A 19,933-nucleotide genomic window follows, 5' to 3' on the forward strand; every position below is an offset into this window, starting at 1 on the left:
TTGTCCACTGTTCCAGTTTTTGTTCTAAGTCTCTTTCACTATTTCCTACTAACACGACATCATCAGCATACATTAAGCACCATGGAATGTTACCCTGTAGTTTCGCTGTTATCTGGTCCAAAACTAATGAGAATAAATACGGACTAAGCACAGAGCCTTGGTGCAATCCTACTTTCACACCTGTCCTAACACTAGTCGTTACTCCCTCATACATATTCCTCACAATCTGTAAATATGCACCAGGGAGTCCTTTCTTATTGAGTGCCCACCACAGAATCTCTCGGGGAACTCCATCATATGCTTTCTCAAGATCAATGAATACCATATGAGCGTTTGTTTCTTTACTGCTGTATTTTTCCATCAACTACCTTATAATGAAAATTGCGTCTGTTGTTGATCTGCCCTGCATAATTAAATAAAATATTACAAAAAAGAAACTGTATCGCCATTAAGAAGAACAAAAAACACACTTTCTTCAAATAAACTTTTTTATCCGATGCGTAGACTTTGTGTCACATTGGAATTAATTAAAATCAATTATCTATAACAAGAAATAGAACTTGACTGACTTGGCAACATTTAACGCGCCTATGAGTATAATAATTAAGTGCCTTGGTTTTTGATAGTATAGTCACCTTAGAGTATGGAAAATTTTTTACCCTCTCCCTGGAGTGACCGCAACGAGAACGAAACTGAAGCCAAAACCAAGTTAGAACCAAACACGAGTGCCAGTGGCGTATCGCGTAGGCCAGAAGAAACTATATAAAACTACATAATTAAATAATATTGCTCGTAGGTTTAGTTCAATTTTCTATTTTTATTAATTACACAATATTATGCATGGCTTACATAGAAAGATTGAAACAAATAACAGTATTTTAGTATGTTGAACTTTTATACCCACTCAAAATTAAACAGGATTAGGAATTAGGGGATGTGACGAAAACAAACTTTTTGAATTATTGATTTATGATAGATATCTTTATTTCACATAGGTCGCAAAATTTCGGCTCCAATACTGTATTTAAATAGGATTTATTTTTTCGAATTCTGAGAAAAAAGTTACAGGGGTGAAAAACCAAGAGACAATTTAGTGTGATTTTTATTTTCAAAGATCTCATTCAAAAGAAACTTTTTATTTATTCTGAGGGACTTTCAGCCCTCGGTAATAATTTAGTCCTTCATTCTACGTTTAAATTTTTCAAAAGTATTACTTTTTTCAGTATAGGGCTTTTCATTCACAGTCATTTGTTTCGAGCTTCTGTCATGTGTCACATAATATTAATATATTTACGTCATACGTTATTGGTATATAACAATGATACAAACTAGAGACGTATGACGTAGATATATTAATATTATGTGACACATGACAGAAGCTCGAAACAAATGCCAATCGATGAAAAGCCCTATAGGGCTTTTCATTCACAGTCATTTGTTTCGAGCTTCTGTCGTGTGTTACATAATATTAATATATCTACGACATACTTTATTGGTATATAACAATAATACAAACCAAAGACGTATGACGTAGATATATTAATATTATGTGACACATGACAGCAGCTCGAAACAAATGACAATCTATGAAAAGCCCTATTGGAAAAAAATGAACACCATGTCAGTGGTAATATTTTCCAAATTGAATATTCGCTATCTTTGTCGTACAACGCACTCAGTCGAACAGAATGTGCTGACAAGACAGCGGCAATTTTAGATATTTGGCACGGCTTTAGGAATAATAATAACGTTTGATCCAAAATTATTGTCACCATAGGTGGCTCTCAACGACAGAGATAGATATACAGTGCATGTCTGTTCTTAATTCAGATATACTACTTTCCAGTTTACGTCAACTTTGCAGTGCACGTCAACTTAACAAGAAAAGGTAGGTTATGTAGAGATGTTGGTGGTGGACATATACAGCATCCTGTTTGATTTTATTTATTATTGTTACTTATAATTGTGTTAATTCTTTTTATTTTAGATTAAAGTTCTGTGTTAAAGGCTTTGACTGATTTTTTATGTTTTATAACGTTAATCAAAATTAATTGATAAAAATTCAGATTAAAGCAAGACATACGTAATTTTTTGCACGGCTAGCTTTGATCCAATAATTGTGTATCGCTCGTTATCTTGAGTTGTTTATTAAATAATATTGATAGTGTATTGGCTAAAGAATTTAAAGGCCGCGTCTCACCATCAAATAATTTGATCAAACAGTTTGAGCAAACTTGACGTACTTGAGGAAGTACGTCAAAGTGACGTCACAATTGCAGTTTTTTTGAAATTCTAAAAATCTGTGCTCTCACTATCAGTCTAGTTTGATCAAATTTTTTGTATTGAGTTGTCTAACTTGTTTGTACTTTATTTAAAATTAAAATTTTTCATTATTATCCACAATGAACACTCAGGATGTGACGTCACTAACTGTCACTTTCAGTTTGCTCAAACCAGTTTGATCAAATTATTTGATGGTGGGACGCGGCCTTAAGACGTGAAATTAATAAAAAGTTATTTATTGTTTATTATTTATGGAAGATCCCAAGCAGAGACTACACCAGGATATATATTGTGATATAAGCATTTTGTTGTTAAAGATATTCAAAATTTATCTAAGCATTCCATAGTAACAATATATTATTAAAAAAATCACTTTTCCTCTTTTCTCGATTAAGTATTATCTTTTATGGCATAGTATATAAATTATTATAATCACTGAATACATAGTTAGTGAAAAATTATCATATTAATTAATTGAATTAATAATTTAAGCGATGATACAAGTAACAGTTATCCAAGAACATTCAAAAGTCATCTCAAGTTAATGGTGACAATGTCATTGTCAAGTAATGTTTATAGTATTTTTACTACAAAAGCGATATTACGTAGGTCGAAATTTTTGACGTAAGAGAACTGTCAAAACATTAGAATGTGACTTTTCATTATTGCCATGGCATGTTTATAATAAACATGGCAATAATGAAAAGTCACATTCTCATGTTTTGACAGTTCTCTTACGTCAAAAATTTTGACCTACGTAATATCGCTTTTGTAGTAAAAATACTATATGTACGTATCCATACCAGTGAAAACTTTACTACATATAATTTGCCGTGTAAAAAAAGAAAAAGTAGAGATATCCGTAAAATATTTGCGCCTGTGCTCTTAAATAATTTTTTTACATATAAACAAAGTAAAATCAAGCAATAAAATGTTTAACAACAAAAAAAGTCAATAATATGTAATAACAATATACGCTATTAATTCTATTTTCGAAGTTGCCACAATATATTTTATAATTTCATTTATTTCGTACCGTTTCGTACCTACACCACTGGTAAAATGGTGATTTTTTATGTTACTTTTAATTTTACATGTAAATTTTTCTCATTTTATAACTTAACGATGTAATTTTAATTATGAAATAAGGTACATTGAAGTGTTAATTTTCAAATTATTAACCATTTAAGAGGCAATATCTAAGAATATAGGAGTATTTATTGAATTTTCATCTACGCACACATAACAGAAATATTTATTTACCTGTAAAATGTAATTCGCACTTATTTCCTGTTGCTGTCGCTTTTACAACCGTAAGCCGAACACATCACCATTTTAAAGAGTTAAAAAAATTGCTAGTTTTCACTCAGAAATCGCACAAAAATCACTAATAAAACTAGTGGTGTCAAACATCAATGAGAACCAACCGTATTAAAATACGGCTTCACTTCCGTTCGAAAAAGAGATGGCGTGATAGTTCTCCAGAGAGAGAAAAAATTTTCCATAAATTTTCCATGCTCTAAGATAGTCACAGTACGTATAGATACGTAGTGTCACTGTCACTCTTATACTACCGACGCATTGTTGCCGCACTGCTGAAAGTTCGCAGAACTTTTGAAAAAAAAAATTGAGGACGCGCTGATGTGGCCTCTTAAGGTACTAGTACACTTTAGAAGACCAAAAAAAATCATTTTTTTCAAGAAATTTTTTCTCAGAATCTTTATTAAAAATGAACATATAACTTTTTACATATTAATATCTAACTCTTATAGAGTAAAAAAAATCTTTTTTCATTTAAGCACGTACACTAATATTGTAGAGGGCGCAAAATCGTACTGCATTTGAAAAAGGAAGTTCTCTTACGTGACAATTTACCACAATTTGACCAAAAAATAAAAACTAAATATTTTTTAACCATGAAAAACTGAAGAAAAATGGGCGATTTTTTCACAAAATTGTCACGTAAGAAACATTCCTTTATCAAATGCCGTACGATTTTTGAAGTTATACTTCTTTACGCGCAATATGAGGGTGAATTTTTATATGTTAAAACGTACGATCCGGGCGCATGCGCATTATAACTTTGTTCTGATTGGATGTTCAAATGACATGTCAAAAATTATCCAATATGGCAGCTGTAGCCAGAGATATGTAAAGAAAATAGATCAGGCTAGTCATATGTCACTCAATGCATCGGGGTGTAACGTCGATATCAAGTACGGTGGTCTAGCTATCTTTGTCTGTCGTGTGAGTGTGAGCGTATCTACCAAGAGGTGGGAGTTATGGAACGACAGTTACACACAGGCGGCAGCCATCATATGCTAGAGAGAGAAAGCTAAGCGCCGGTAGAGAGAGATGGATAGACCACCGACCAGAACTGCTCCGCGTTACGCTATTTTTCCGAGTTGGCCAAATCTATGAGTATAAGATCTTTGGCTCTAGCACAGCTGTGGTGTGGACGGTTGCCGGTTTGGTTATGTATGGTTGTTGCGTTTTAAAATTTGTGGGAAGACAAACAACAAACAAAGGTTAGTTAATAGTTATACTGCCTTTTTGAAGTTATACTTCTTTAGGCACGATTTCATTGAGGCTGAAATTTTAGTAATCTGCGCACACAGGCAGTATGGAGTTCGTTACTAAATGTTTTAATTTATGTATTTATCAGTCCAGAAAAGGTGTGGAAAGAATATATTAGTGTTTTTAAATATATTTTTCTACAAACGTGTTAAAAATGCAATTTATAGCACTCCATAGGGGCGTTAAAAATATTTTTGGTCTTCTAAAGTGTACCAGTACCTTAAGAAAATTGTAGCTTTTTCCCAAGAAAAATAGTAAATTGCATTAAGGTGCCACAAGAAAATAGCTTCAGAATAATATATACCATCATATTTCTAGTTTTTTTTTGTAATATACAGCAAAATCTATGTTATCTAATATATTTTTCAGACCACTTGATGAACTGACAGTCAACAGTCTTAAGGTAGCAAAGGCCGCAGCGTTTTGCGCCAATCATTTTTGTGCCCTGTACTATTCAGAATTATGGTGTCAACAAATCGTCGAAAATCTTCAAAGTGAAAACCCTGTATATTGCGAACAACGCTCCACTATGATCGATTTCATATACGAACATGAGGAACCGGAAGTAGGAGAGACTTTACACAATATTTTAAGAAATGTAAGTATGCGTTTATTTTGATTGTATTACTCAGTAATTGTAATGCCCGTATTTATACTCGGTGTTCAAGTCTCTGTTGTGTTTTATAAACGATATTTCGGCTGTTCTCCTACAAAATTAGGTATTTTAACCCTTTGCTGTCGAGCGCGATGACGAGTAAAGTGTCGTGTGTCGTACAGGTCGTTGGCATGTATTACATGCCTACTGAACTACTCGTCACTGTTTGACACATGAAAGTGCACTGAGGTCGTCGTAGCCGTTTAATCAGTGTAATATTTCTAACAGCGGTATTTAAAATAGCTCCACCTTTTTTTCTATTTGTTCTAAAGTATTTATATTTGGTAGAATTAAACAAAACATGTTAAACTGGCTACAGGTTGAATTTAGAAATATTAATCTATGTATGAAATTTAATAAAAAAATGTTTCATCCGGCAAGCAGATGGGTACAGATCGACCTATATTCGGATCTTAGACTATATGGCCTCTAACTCTGCCTGAGTTAAATATTTTCTTGTACTCATGTTAAAAATACTAACACAATATTTATAAAATCAACAGAACTCCATATAAACACTTCTCTTTAATTGAAATGAAATCATGTTTAGCACGTGCACTGTCAAATATAAATATATTCAAAACATTTACCAGGATTTGCCGAAAAACCGATATGGGAGCTTCTCAACCGAAATTTACCGAGCAATCCAAATATCCCGTTAAAATTGTCATCTATTGAATGGTTAACGAGTTATAAGACTTTAGATTTACGGCATGCTAGAGATGCCAACGACTAAATCCGTATTTTACGATTTTCATGTATGACATGCCAGGCGACCTGTGGGCAAAATTGTTAGTAAATTTATACGAGTTGTAATGGTGTCATGTATTACATGACAACGACCGCAAAGGGTTAAGTAAATCTGATGGATGACATCAAATAAAAAGAAGATTCTGTCAATTATTATCATTCCACTATTTAAAGGTTACAGTTTTATTTTTTCTAAATCCATCCTCCTGCTCTATCTTTTCTCTTTCTAATAATTTTGTAGAATTGTTGATAGATGGCGCTAATAAATCGTATTTTTCCGATTATAGCGCCATCTATCAACAATTCTAAAACGTGTTCTGAATTAACGTTACTTATTTTTTCACGATGAATCCAAATCTGCAATAAAAAAGGGGGTTTTATTTATAATTTTAAAGTTACCCCCCCACCCCACCTCCAGGGAGTGGGGTGGAGGGTTGTGTTTGATGTTATTCGATAGGTTTTTGAAAAATATTAAACGCGTGTTTATTGTTTTTTTATTTCGAAGTATATTTCTCAAGGTATTAGACCGTTTCTATAATTTACCTATGGTATCACGATAAATCGTTTTTTCCTATTATAGCGCCACCTATCCACAATCCTAAAAAATGTCTCGAAGAAAATCTGCAATAAAAAATGGGGGCCTCCATTTAAGATTTTAAAGTTACCCGCATCCCACCTCTAAGGGGTGGAGTGGGGGCTCGTATTTGTTGTCATTCGATAGATTTTTGAACACATATTTTTCAGTTTTTCGATTCGATGTTCATTTCGCGAAATATTCGACCGTCCCGCTACTTTTGGGACACCCTGTATGTAACTATATTATGTATTAATTTTTTTTCGAATCTTGAGAAAACTAATAAGTATTTTTGAAAAATTTAAACGCATAATGAAATATTACAGTATTATCGAGGGTCAAAAGTCCCTGAGAACTTCTATAATGATTATTTTAATAAGTCACAGGGGTGAAAAAAAAAAGAAAATTTAGCCGGATTTTTAATTTCAAATATATAATTCAAAAGAAATTTTTGTTTATTCTAAGGGACTTTCAGCCCTCGGTAATAATGTAATCTTTTATTCTGCGTTTAAATTTTTCAAAAATACTTATTAGTTTTCTCAGGATTAGAAAAAAAATGAATGCGTTTAAAAACAATTCGATCGAAATTTTGCGCATACGCTATTAAAAAGGATTCAAGTATTATACATTTTTGTAATCAGTCTTTCAAAAGCTTTTAAATGAGATATCACATGATGTACTTTCCTATTTAAAAAATTCAAGGTTATCACTGTCACCTGAAGATGGACCGCGTAAAGTTTGAAACATTGATGTTATAATATACTTTAATTATTTTAAAAATCGACCTGTCCGAGCGTTTTGCTTATGTGCTAGAAATAAATAAGTTATTAAGGGGGGTAACACTTATTCCAGCGCACTGTATAACTAATATGTTTTTCCCTATTTTGTTATTTTCAAGTTTTTAGATTCGTTCGTTGGAAGTCCAGTATTTTTTTCAGCAAAATATTAATTTCTTGCACCATTTTTCATTGGTATTATTCATTACCGGTATTTCTTTTTTATTTTCAATTTATTCCTATTTCAGTCCTTTTATTTCATCAGAGATTTTCTTCATCTTCTGCTTTTGTTCTTTTTGTTGCTTTCTTATTCGTCATCTTTCTTTGGCGATCTGGTTGTTTTTTTTTTAGTTTGTTTAAAAGCATCCAAAACATCTTCGGCTTTTTTTTTTCATTTATCTGCTGCAAAATCATCGGAGTCGAAGCATTTTGGTTACACCGTGGTAGGAAATGGTATTTAGTTCAACTCTTCATAAATACCCGTTCCTCTCAGTGCAGCAATTTCTTTTTATACCCCATTCCACGAATACACGACCCTCTTGGATTATCGCGACAACGAATATTTTACTTTGCAAAATATGAAGAACGAAAGGAAATTGCAAATTATATTGTTGTTTACTGGAGTAATTATTAGAGCAAAAGACTTTCGTACTTCTTATGTTGCACACTAAAATATTCGTTGTCGTGATAATCCAAAACAGTCGTATATTCGTGGAATACACCATATTCTTTAATTGATTTCTTTTTGTAGCGCAGTTCTTTTGGAACTGTTGAAAATATTCGTTCCCACCTCTATAATTGACAAATTTTAACAGTGTTTATTAACTTTCGGGCTTTCCTGATAATAACTTCTTATTTTAATGAAGGTTATAAAAATATTCGGCGTTAATGGGTCAAGTTATCTTTTATTAATAAAACAAATAGAAGTGAATGGATTTTTATCCTGTTAACCTAATATTACCTTCAAAAATTTTTTTTATTCATATTAGCAAAAACATTTGCACAAACTTTGCGAATGAATAAGCGAATATTCTCTTATTCATTCATGTAAGTGCCCTAATATAAAAATTTACTAAAAAGATCACAGTAATATTTATAGATTTACAGCAATTAAAGAGAAAATGACACACCACAATTGCAATAATTATTTATTTAATGGTTTTACAAAGAAATTACTAGTAATTTTCATACTTTTGCCATGTGATACATAATAATTAAAAATCATTTGTGCAAAAATACCTAAATGTACAGTCCAATATCATCTTCTTGAAGGACAGCATCCGTGTAAACCTTATATTCACTGCTATTTTTGAACACACCTTGAGCTGCTTGAGATAAAACCCCCAGTAACTTATTTTTCGTCTCCGACACTCTGATGAACGTCTTCATGATCACGGTATTAGCTTCTGCAAAAGTATTAGAAGTGTCAAATACGTAGATCTTTTGTCCAGTAAGTTCTTTGATCTCGTTTGCTAATTTCAGTTGATGTTTTAATGACTCGCGGACGAATAAATCAGCGAACTTATCTGCAATTGCCGAAGAAGTATCCATAATGATCAATTTCCACAAAATCTGAAGTAAGTTTGATGCCAATATTTGTTCTTCTACGTAATACTGACTTGGTAGGGTCTGCACAAATCACGAACACTTACTGTGGTAAAATACAATATAAAGGTGTAGAGAGCAATAATGCATTATTTATACTAGTGCATTTTATGTCGGTACTTCCCCCAAATATAATGATTATTTAGCAAGGTTTATGAGTGAAGGGTTCATGTACCTCCGGAACTCGTTATGCAATTATTGTGCTGGTTATTTTACTGCAAATTTATCACGTTGTTGCGATAAATTATATGTAAATACGAATTTACGTGCATATTGACAATATGAGTGTGATTTTCAAGAGGAAAATTCGTATGAAACTCCCTTGCATTTAGGAAACTAAAAAATTAACTCAAATAATATAAAAAACATTAAATTTAGACAGTGGGATAATACAGTAAAACATAAGCTATTGGATTATAGAAACTGTATTATACACTGCTTAAAAAAATGAAATATTTGTGAAATGATGTATTAAATTTTAAAAGGAATTCTATTGTATTGAATTGTTTTGTCCTATTTAATGTATAGTCCAGAAAGCCACTGCGCATCCGCTAGGAAAAATATTCCGATTCGGATTTTTTGCACAATCTTACTCAAAAAACACCCCTTTTAACAAATGTGCATTTTGCCAGGACCAAAAGTGGATCAAAAATTTGTTAAACGATTTTTTTTGTTTTCCTGAAATTATTTTTTTGCATGGAACAAAGTTTTTTTTAGGTTTTTTGGATCATTCCAGACAGAAAAGGTCTTTAGTGACATTTCTCTAAAGTTGATAGTTTGTGACATATAAGCGATTAAAAAGAAAAATTGCGAAATTGGCCATTTTTAACCCTCAAAAACTATGTGAAAAACTGAAAATTTGAATGTTGCCAAGGTATTATTTTTCTTATGATCATCTTTCAGTGCGTCACAGTTTTTCGATTTCTTTCTAACGCATTAAATTGTATGTGACAGAAAAAAAGGCACGTCCGCGATTACAGACATTTACAACATTTATTCTAGTTATTCTAGTTGTCGATAGATGGCGCCATAATAAAAAAAATATTTTTTTTATTAGATAATAATATTAAAAATATAATCTGTATAATTTATAAGACTATACAAATCAAAGAAAATACCATTTTATAAATGCTAGAAACACATTTGATTTGTTTTTATTCCAAATTTAAAATAAAATGTGACAACTGTCAGATTTAACTAAAATGTCATGTTAGAATAAATGTCATAAATGTGTATTATCACGGACTTACCCTTTTTCCTATCATTTGTTACGCACTGAAAAATGCTCATGAAAAGGACAATAGGTAGATATTCTTTAAACATCGATTGATGAAATCCCGAAGAGTTTTTTGAAATACAGTATTCAAAACTCCTTTGTTTTTTAATTGCTAATCAAGCGTGCGCGACACTATTTTCCACCGACAGTATGGTGCAAATGAAAGGAATAAATTCGTTATTTTGTAAACCGGCGACTTTAAGGAAAATCCCGAAACAGGTCGATTTTTATTTTTATGTTGCGATTACAGGACGTAATCGATGATTTTTTTAAATGAGAATAGGGGTCGTGTGCTAGCTCCTTTGAAAGGTTCTTCAATTCTCTATTCAGTAATATAAATATTTATATAATTATTTATACAGGGTGTCCTTGTACTTCTTTTTTTGTCAAATAATTTAATTGAATAAAAAAATTTTGGACACCCTGTATAACTAATTATGTAAATGTTTACATTACTGAATAGAGAATTGAAGAACCTTTCAAATGAGCTACCACACGACCCCTATTCTCATTTAAAAAAATCATCGATTACGTCATCACGCCCAGACGGATGACGTCACTAGTATACCACATATGCCACAATATCATAACTTAAAAATAAAAATCGACCTGTTTCGAGTTTTTTCCTTAAAGTCGCCGGTTTACGAAATAACGAATTTATTCCTTTCATTTGCACCATACTGTATACACATGCAACGGTGGAAAATAGTGTCGCGCACGCGTGATTAGAAATTAAAAAACAAAGGAGCTTTGAATACTGTATTGCAAAAAACTCTTCGGGATTTCATCAATCGATGTTTAAAAAATATCTACCTACCTTGGCAACATTCAAATTTTTAGTTTTTCACATAGTTTTTGAAGGTTAAAAATGGCCGATTTCGAAATTTTTCAATTTTTAATCGCTTATATGTTAAAAACTATCAACTTTAGAGAAAAGTCACCCATACCTTTTCTGTGTGGAATGATCCAAAAAACCTAAAAAAAACTTTGTTCCATGCAAAAAAAAACGTTTAAAAAATTTTTAACCCACTTTTGGTCCTGGCAACATGCAAATTTGTTAAAAGGGGTCCTTTTTGAGTAAGATTGTGCAAAAAATCCGAATCGGAATATTTTTCCTAGCGGATGCGCAGTGGCTTTCTGGACTATTAGGAAGTAAGTAAAAAATACCGTTTTTGGAATTTTGGAATAATTCAGGCATCTAGCAAACTTTTTAGTTAACATATACCTATATACATGCAGAGTATTCGCTGTTGTTTTTTTTTATTATGTTAACACACAAGAAGCCTTATAGGCTTAGGGTAAACTTACATTTTTTATACAATATACATAATATGTACAGGGTTATTCACTATATGCTGACCCCCTTGTAAACTCGAGTCGAGTGCTAGCTCATTTGAAAGGTTATTCAATTCCCTATTCAGTAATATAAACATTAACAGGATTAATTATACAGGGTGTTCAAAAAAAATTTTTAATTAAATTAATTGACACAAAAAGAAGAATGTATGTAATTTATTTAATTCAAAATACATTCTACTGCTGTGAGAAAACAAAAATAAATGTTTATTGAACAAATAAACATTACTTTTCACTTAAATTCAATGTTCAAGCTGCCACCCATTTGCCTCTTGGCAGTTTGAACATTGAATTTAAGTAAAAATCAATGTTTATTTGTGCAATAAACTTTTATTTCTGTTTTCTAACAGCAGTAAAATGTATTTTAAATTAAATAAATTACATACATTCTTCTTTTTGTGTCAATTAATTTAATTCAAATAATCAGTAAAATGTATTTTAAATTAAATAAATTACATACATTCTTCTTTTTTTGTCAATTAATTTAATTCAAATAATTTTTTTGACACCCTGTATAAATAATTATCTTAATGTTTATATTACTGAATAGAGAATTGAATAACCTTTCAAATGAGCTAGCACACGGCCACTATTCTCATTTAAAAAAATAGTCGATTACGTCATCACGTCCAGATGGATGACGTAACTAGTATGTTATATATGTCAAAAAATCATATTTTAAAAATCGAATAACTTTTGTATTTTACATTTTTTTCTAATTCTGTAAATAAAGCAGTTTACAGAGGGGTCAAAATATAGTGAATAACCCTGTACAATCCGAAGTTCCCGCAATGACCATATTTGTACGAAGAGAACAATTACAGAGCAATCATTAGAGTGGTAGAATAAGCTATAACATCTGAACTTTATAGACTTCGAGAAAGCGTTTGATCGTGTAGGGCGTAAAGCTTTTTGGAAATTACTAGATAAATACGGAATGCCTCCCAAGTATATCAGAATTATAAAACTGTTCTGCGAAGGGTCCACAGCACACATAGTCTACGAAGGGAATTTAACAGAACAAATAGATATTGGTATAGGAGTAAGGCAAGGCTGTGTGCTCTCTCTGACCTTATTTCTGATAGTTATCGACTGGATCATGTCCAAGGCTACTAGTAATAAGACTGGAATAAGATGAATGTTTTTAACCAACTTGAGGACGATAAGATATTTGCAGATAATATATGCCTTTTAACAGAAAAAAGACAACTTTTACCACATGTAACATGCAACGCAAAACTGAAAAAGTAGCACAGGCAGGGAAGAAGGTCGGAAACGTCTGAAAAACTAAGATAATGAAAATAAATACACCAAAAGAAACGGAATCAAAAATGGTAGAAATTTAACTACTTGGGCAGTATTTTGAACAACAAAGGAGGGACGAAGGAGGACGTAAAACGGAGAATAGGCCAATTTACTGTCCAAACCGCATATCAAACCAAGACTTATGGACAAAAACTAACTTCACTCGTAATATCGATAGTTTTTATTATAATAATATGTTTTGAGTATTTTAAAGATATGAAAATTGGTGTGGAGAAAGAGGACAAAAATAATTAGGTGGTGGTTCGAAAATTATGATCCTATTGTTTATATCTTTGCCGTAAATGCCGGTCAACTTTGACCGGTTGTATCTCAGGAACCACTCATCACAATTAAACGTTTTTTCTTTTAAAAGAAGCGTCCTGCCGCTTTTTTCCAATACCGTTTTCATGATTTAATTTAATTTAATATTTCCCGAGATATTCTATTTGTTTATAAGCCAAAAAATTGTTTATCATTTTAAAATATTCCTGAGGCCGCTTAAATAGTCCAATTTCAATTCTGTAAAGTACATTAGATAGGTACAGTGTCTTTTTATACAAAAATCATAGTTATTCTTATGTATCGTAATTATTGGGGTTATTATATCGACCGTAAATTTTTAATTAACAATTCAATTGTTACTAAACTGTTCATTAAATTTCCATCGGCTTCTGGAATTATAATCTATCCGAAAAGAGCTTTTATATTACCAAATTATTTAATTATTGATAAACAATTACTTATCTAAAATTTTAGTTGAAAATTAAAGATTTTGTTGGAAAAACCCGCATTTTCCCGGAAAATTTTCGTCAAAGTAAATCGGGAAAAACACGTCTCTATGCAGAATTTAATTACGGTGAATTATTATTTGGGTATTTTTTGTGTAAAGTTAAAATCTTTGGAGTTATAGAGCAAAAATTAAAAAAAAACACGATTTTCGGGCGCCATTTTGTTTATAAAAAAGTAGCACACTATCTGCGGACTTTGCATACCTATATTATTAAAATTATATAAAATATACAAACCTATATTATATAAAATTATTGGTAAATAACTTTTCCCAAAAAATGGCCTATTCTCCGGTAATCTGCCCAGACTATGATGTCATATTCGTGTTCAGCAACCCTAAAAACCCCTCGAGTAATATGGATGTATCAATTTAGTGCGGAAAACCAATGAAACTCCAGAAGATGACGTGCCTTATCAGTAACCCTGTGCATCAAGTACTTCGGGGGTCGGTTCTGATAGCGTATTCGTGTCCAGTGTCCCCAAAAATCCCCTAAATAACAAAATCTGGCCCTTACTATACTGATTTTGGCATGTTTATGCACTTTTGGATGTACATATTCTAAAATGCAATTATTCATTTCAAGCCATTTTTCTATTGTAGACTTTTTCCTGACGTTATCCTGAACACAATGCAAAAAGTTTAAAGATTCTTGGTGCTGAATTTAAAAATCGATTTATTCCGGTGTTCTTATTGCTAAATGCCTTTGTCTTTTGTGGTGCCATTCTTCTGCACGACCATGTTAAAATATACAAACTTAAGGGGCTATCCTAGTGTAAAAGTACGAAATTCATATACTTTTTTTGGGAATTTCTAAAATAAAAAGTACTGTACCAATTGTTTTGAAAATTTGCATGAGCATTTATTATAAAAAGAAGTACATATATGTAAAACAATTTTCATAAAATAATACTGAAAATTAAACAATTTGTACGCCATCTACTGGCACCGTGAAAATAAAAACATAGCTTCCCTGCTGCAGTGATTGGGACTATATTGGGACCGTGCAAGTTCGGCAAAGCGACCCCTATTTCTACGCTCTATACTAAAATTCGCACGTTTAATTATATTGGCCAATTATATTAGTCCTGGTTACTGGATAATTGTCAAGGCCATAGTCCAAAAAAATAATAAGAAGAAAAAATAAGATTCAGGTTATGTTATGAAAACGTCAACAATTGTATGTAGTAAATAAAATTAGTTATTAAAATGCAGTACTGCAAGCAAAATAAAATTAATTAAATTTACCTTTATATAATAATTGCCTATCATATCAATATTGTGGAGCAATATATAATTTTTCTGCTTCATTGACAGAAGGTATGAAATATACGTCAATTTGACAATTTCAATTGACAATATGAATTATTTAAGATAGTTGCAATATTTCTCCGCGACTCACGCAGGGTCGTTTCTCGTTTCCCCTTCCAAGTACTTGCACACCGCGAATAGACAGGACCGGTGATAACGAGCCTGCAAGGGATGCGCTGCAGGCGGGCGCCCCTCTTTGGAGCGCGCCAAATGAGCTTTTTTTCTGCTGGTGTTATACAAAATACTAATTTAAAAGAAACCGAAGGGCGCCTATGGTAGTTTTGCAGGCGGGCGCCTATGGTAGTTTTGCAGGCGGGCGCCGTATACCCTAGCACCGGTACTGCTAATAGAGATCCTGAAACATAAAATTTCAAAGTGATTATTGAAATATGTTATTTCCTATACCATCAACTAAGATTTTTGAAAAATATTAAAATTTGGAAAAATGACGAAGTGTTAAAATTTTTTTTTAAATTAGCTAAAACATTTTTAGTTTCAAAAACCTCCAAATTGACATTTTTATCCGATCAAAAAACCCCCAGTTGATGGTTTAGAAAATAACTTTTATTTCAATAATAACTTTGAAATTTTATGTTTCAGGATCTCTATTAGTCCCAATCACTGCAGCAGTGGGGCCATGTTTTTATTTTCACGTTGCCAGTATGTAGATGGCACATAAATCGTTTAATTTTCAATATTTTTTTTATGAAAATTGTTTTGCATAATACATTGCATAAACCTCTTTTAATAATAAATGCTCATGCAAATTTTCAAAATATTGGTACAGTACTTTTTATTTTAGAAATTCCCAAAAAAGTATATGAATTTCGTACTTTTACACTAGGATAGCCCCTTAAAATATACAATTAATTTTATTAGATACAGAAAAAACAACTGTCACATTTCACATATTTTACTAAAGTTTTTACACATTTTTACTAATCATGCACTTTTTCCCTTCAAGTAGTTCAAATGTACAGTCCAATATCATCAGCACTTAAAACAACATTACTGAAATGCCTATATTCACTACTCGTTTTGAAAGCAAACTGAGCCGATTGGGATAACACTCCCAGATCCTTATTCTGCGAAACATAAACTCTGATATTCTGAATAATGATGATTTCAGCGTCCACAAATGTATTAGATGTGTCGAAAATGTATATTTTTTGTTTCTTAGTTACTTCTTTTACTTCAGTTGCTAACTTAAGTTGTATTTCCAATGATTTCTTAACGAATTTGTCGGCTATTTCATCATTTAGCGTTCGAATTTCACAATTAATGCCCGTAAAGGTGAGCATAGAAGCCAAAAACAGGATTAGAAGTTTCATTTTTAGATAAATTGGTAATTTACTGGAAATATTACTATTGCTATTAGTTTTACTTTTATTAATAAATATTTTTGAATTATTTTACATTGAATAATATTCACAGATGATAAATACGTATATATCAAACAATTTTGTGTTTATTTGTATCGACAGGTTTTAAAGGTCAACAAGAGGCATATTACTAATCTCTAAAGCGATTATGCAGAAAATTTTTTGTTTTACTAATCACAACAATCATTTCGCATACACGTATTAATCAGTTAATACGTATTTAACATACATTAAAAATGTAATAATATTAGTAATCTGGAGAAAATGTACCGAATGAATTGACCATCATCAAACATTATTCGCAACATTATGAGAACATCACACCTTAAGCCTATTCGTAAAAATGGTCTCAAAAACAAGCTTAAAAACTTTAAATACACTCACCGGCACAAAATTCCGCCACCCAAAATTTTTGATTAAGTTTGACAATCTATAACTTTATTATTTGTACTCAGATTTTCAAGATTCTTGCATCAGTTTGTAGGTACATGTATTGGTGTCGTTCGTTATTATTCCGGTAGTAACAAATGTTTCCTTAGATGGCATTATACGGGGGTTAACGGAAGCGTTGTTATTTCTTCTAATTTTAAAAAATTCTGTGGAAAAATTGGAGGGCTGATTTTGTTTCATACTCCTTTTGTGTTATCCTGGAGGTATCACTAAGGTTTTGTTTTTTGAATTTTCCGAATATCTCTTTTATTGTAAGAGCTGTAAATAAAAACTTGCTTTGAAGGTTTATTTCATTAAAATTATCAAGCGCACTAAAATTAACAAAACAAAACATAATTAACAACAAAATAAAAAAATTTAATAGCGGGTATGTCCACCTTTTGCAGCAACGACTGCTCGCAATCTGTTTGGCATCGAATAAATATGTGTTATCTTTGCCTGGGGAATAGCCCGATATTGCTATATGAGAACCATAACTGTACCAAATTTTCTGAAGGCCTAGGATGTCGGCGAATAACTTTTTTTAATTCATCCCATAAATGCTCAATAGGATTGAGATCTGGGCTGCTTGCGGGCCATTGTAATCTTATTAATCCAACCTGTATTTTATGAGTCAATCAGTTTTTTTATTTACAAAAAAATGGTACAGCTCTTACAAAAAAGAGATATTCGGATAATTCAAAAAACAAAATTTTAGTGATGCCTCCGGGATAGTATGACAGGACTATGAAACAAAATCAGCTCTTCCATTTTTCCACAGAATTCTTTCAAGTTAGGAGAAAATACAATGCTTCCATTCACAACTGTATAATGCCAGGCAAGCAATTTTTTTTGTTACCGGAATAATACAAAATGATATCAATACATATACAGGGTGTCCCGGAAAATAGTGCGTTCCTTAAAGGTATAGGTAGAAGGCACCATGTAGAACAAAAAACTCTTATAACATTTTTTTCTAAATTCAACCGTTTGACCAAAAAACTATAAAACATTTTGGAATGAAAATTCAAATCTGGCAGCTCTGTGAAGTACAAAAATCTAAACGTAAATAGTCCCATGTTTAGTAAACAGATAATTTGGAAGAATCCTGTTAAGTGTCAACGCCGAAAATGTTTTTGAATCGTGTCTTCATGAGTAATATTATGATATTATGTTGTTTATTTATGGCAGATCAATAAATGGAGAGGCATAATACCTACTAAAATTCTTTCAAAATGTTTTGCTGGAATTTCTCGTCGTATGAGTTATGACTGTTATGAGTGCATGTTACTCTATGAATTCATGTGTTCGCAAAAGTGGTGGTTCAGTTAAAATATGTGTTTTCATCTTAAAATATGTAAGTATAATTCGTTTAAAATTAGGCCATATTTCAAAAACATTTTAAAAAAAATTATAGTCAACAAAAATAGTAAGTATTAGGTTGGATTATTCTAAATACTGTGAGACACAAACGAGTTCTTATTCACCAGTGCGTAACATGTTGCCAGATTATTTAATTTTCTGAAGATTAAAATTCAGGTATATGGAAACCAATGTAATCTTTTTTTTGGAAACGGTTAACTTTAGATAAAAATGCTATAGGACTTTTTTGTTCTAAATTGTGTATTCTATCCATACCTTAAAGGAACGCACTATTTTCGGGACACCCTGTATGTACCTACAAACTGCTGCAAGAATCTTGAAAATCGGAGCACAAATAAATAATAAAATTATAAATTGTCAAACTTAATCAAAAATTTTGGGTGGCGGAATTTTGTGCCGGTGAGTGTAGAAAAATTCATCATCATTATCATTCACTCACCTGATTACATGTTCTATCAAAAGTAACATAATTAACGCAGCAACAAAGGCACTTGGAGAGGGGAAAGTAACGAACACTAACACATTTATGAAAAAAGAAAAGCCCATGGTTTAGAGTGAAAGCGAAGAAAAAATTTGATGAAAAGAAGAAAGCCTTTTTGACAATACAGAACACAACAAATACAACAGGCATACAACCCCTAAACAGAAATGAAACGAATACTTTAGACAGAAAAATAAAAAAGGGAACACTGGGAGATATCAAAACAGAAAAACATGACTTTTACGGAAAACAAAGAGAAATATGACCAGACTACTTTCGATCCCTATTAACTAAAAGTGACGATAATGAACCAACAACACCAGAAATGACGACAAACGAAGAAATAAACATTGAAGAAGAAGAGGTAAAGCAAGTATTAGGGAAATTAAAAATAGAAAATCACCAGGAGATGACAGAATACCGAAAGAACTCCTAAAGTACGGAAGACCAGATCTGACCAAGCATTTATTAAAACTAATCAAAAAAATAGAACACAGGCAGAAGAACAACAAGGTTTTTGGTGGGGAAGATCTTGTACCGACGCTGTATTTATGAGGCGAGTGCAAGAAAAATCACTAGAATACAATAAACCGGCATGTTTATGTTTCGTGGACCTTAAGAAGGCATTTGAAGAGAAAATTTAACATGTTAATTTCCTAAAAATAAACAAAACGCATGAGTATCACTACAAATTTTCTTCTTCAGGTGCCATCTCCGCTACGGAGGTTGGCAATCATCATACCTATTTTAATTTTTGAGGCAGTAGCTCTAAATAGTTGTTTTGAGCTGCATCCAAACCATTCTCGCAGGTTCTTCAGCCATGAAATTCGTCTTCTTCTGATGCTTCTTCTGCCATCTATCTTTCCTTGCATTATGAGTCGCAGGATGCCATACTTCTCGCCCCGCATCACATGTCCGAGATACTGTAGTTTTCTTTCTTTAATTGCAAGTTCAACTTCCTTCTCTTTACCTATTCTTCTTAGTACTTCGTTGTTAGTAACTC

At 31.9% G+C, this 19,933-nt stretch overlaps 1 protein-coding gene across 1 annotated transcript in view; it reads left to right on the forward strand.

The window, feature by feature from the left end:
- Positions 1-19,933, forward strand: part of LOC114332584 (serine-protein kinase ATM-like) — a 144,589-nt gene that overhangs the window by 58,860 nt on the left and 65,796 nt on the right. The window contains exon 21 of the mRNA XM_028282413.2: positions 5,230-5,458. Within this exon, the coding sequence (XP_028138214.2) occupies positions 5,230-5,458 (229 nt within the window). The remainder of the gene's footprint in view (positions 1-5,229; positions 5,459-19,933) is intronic.

Source organism: Diabrotica virgifera, chromosome 5 (assembly GCF_917563875.1).
Source record: "Diabrotica virgifera virgifera chromosome 5, PGI_DIABVI_V3a".
In the NCBI taxonomy this organism is placed as follows: Eukaryota; Metazoa; Arthropoda; class Insecta; order Coleoptera; family Chrysomelidae; genus Diabrotica; species Diabrotica virgifera.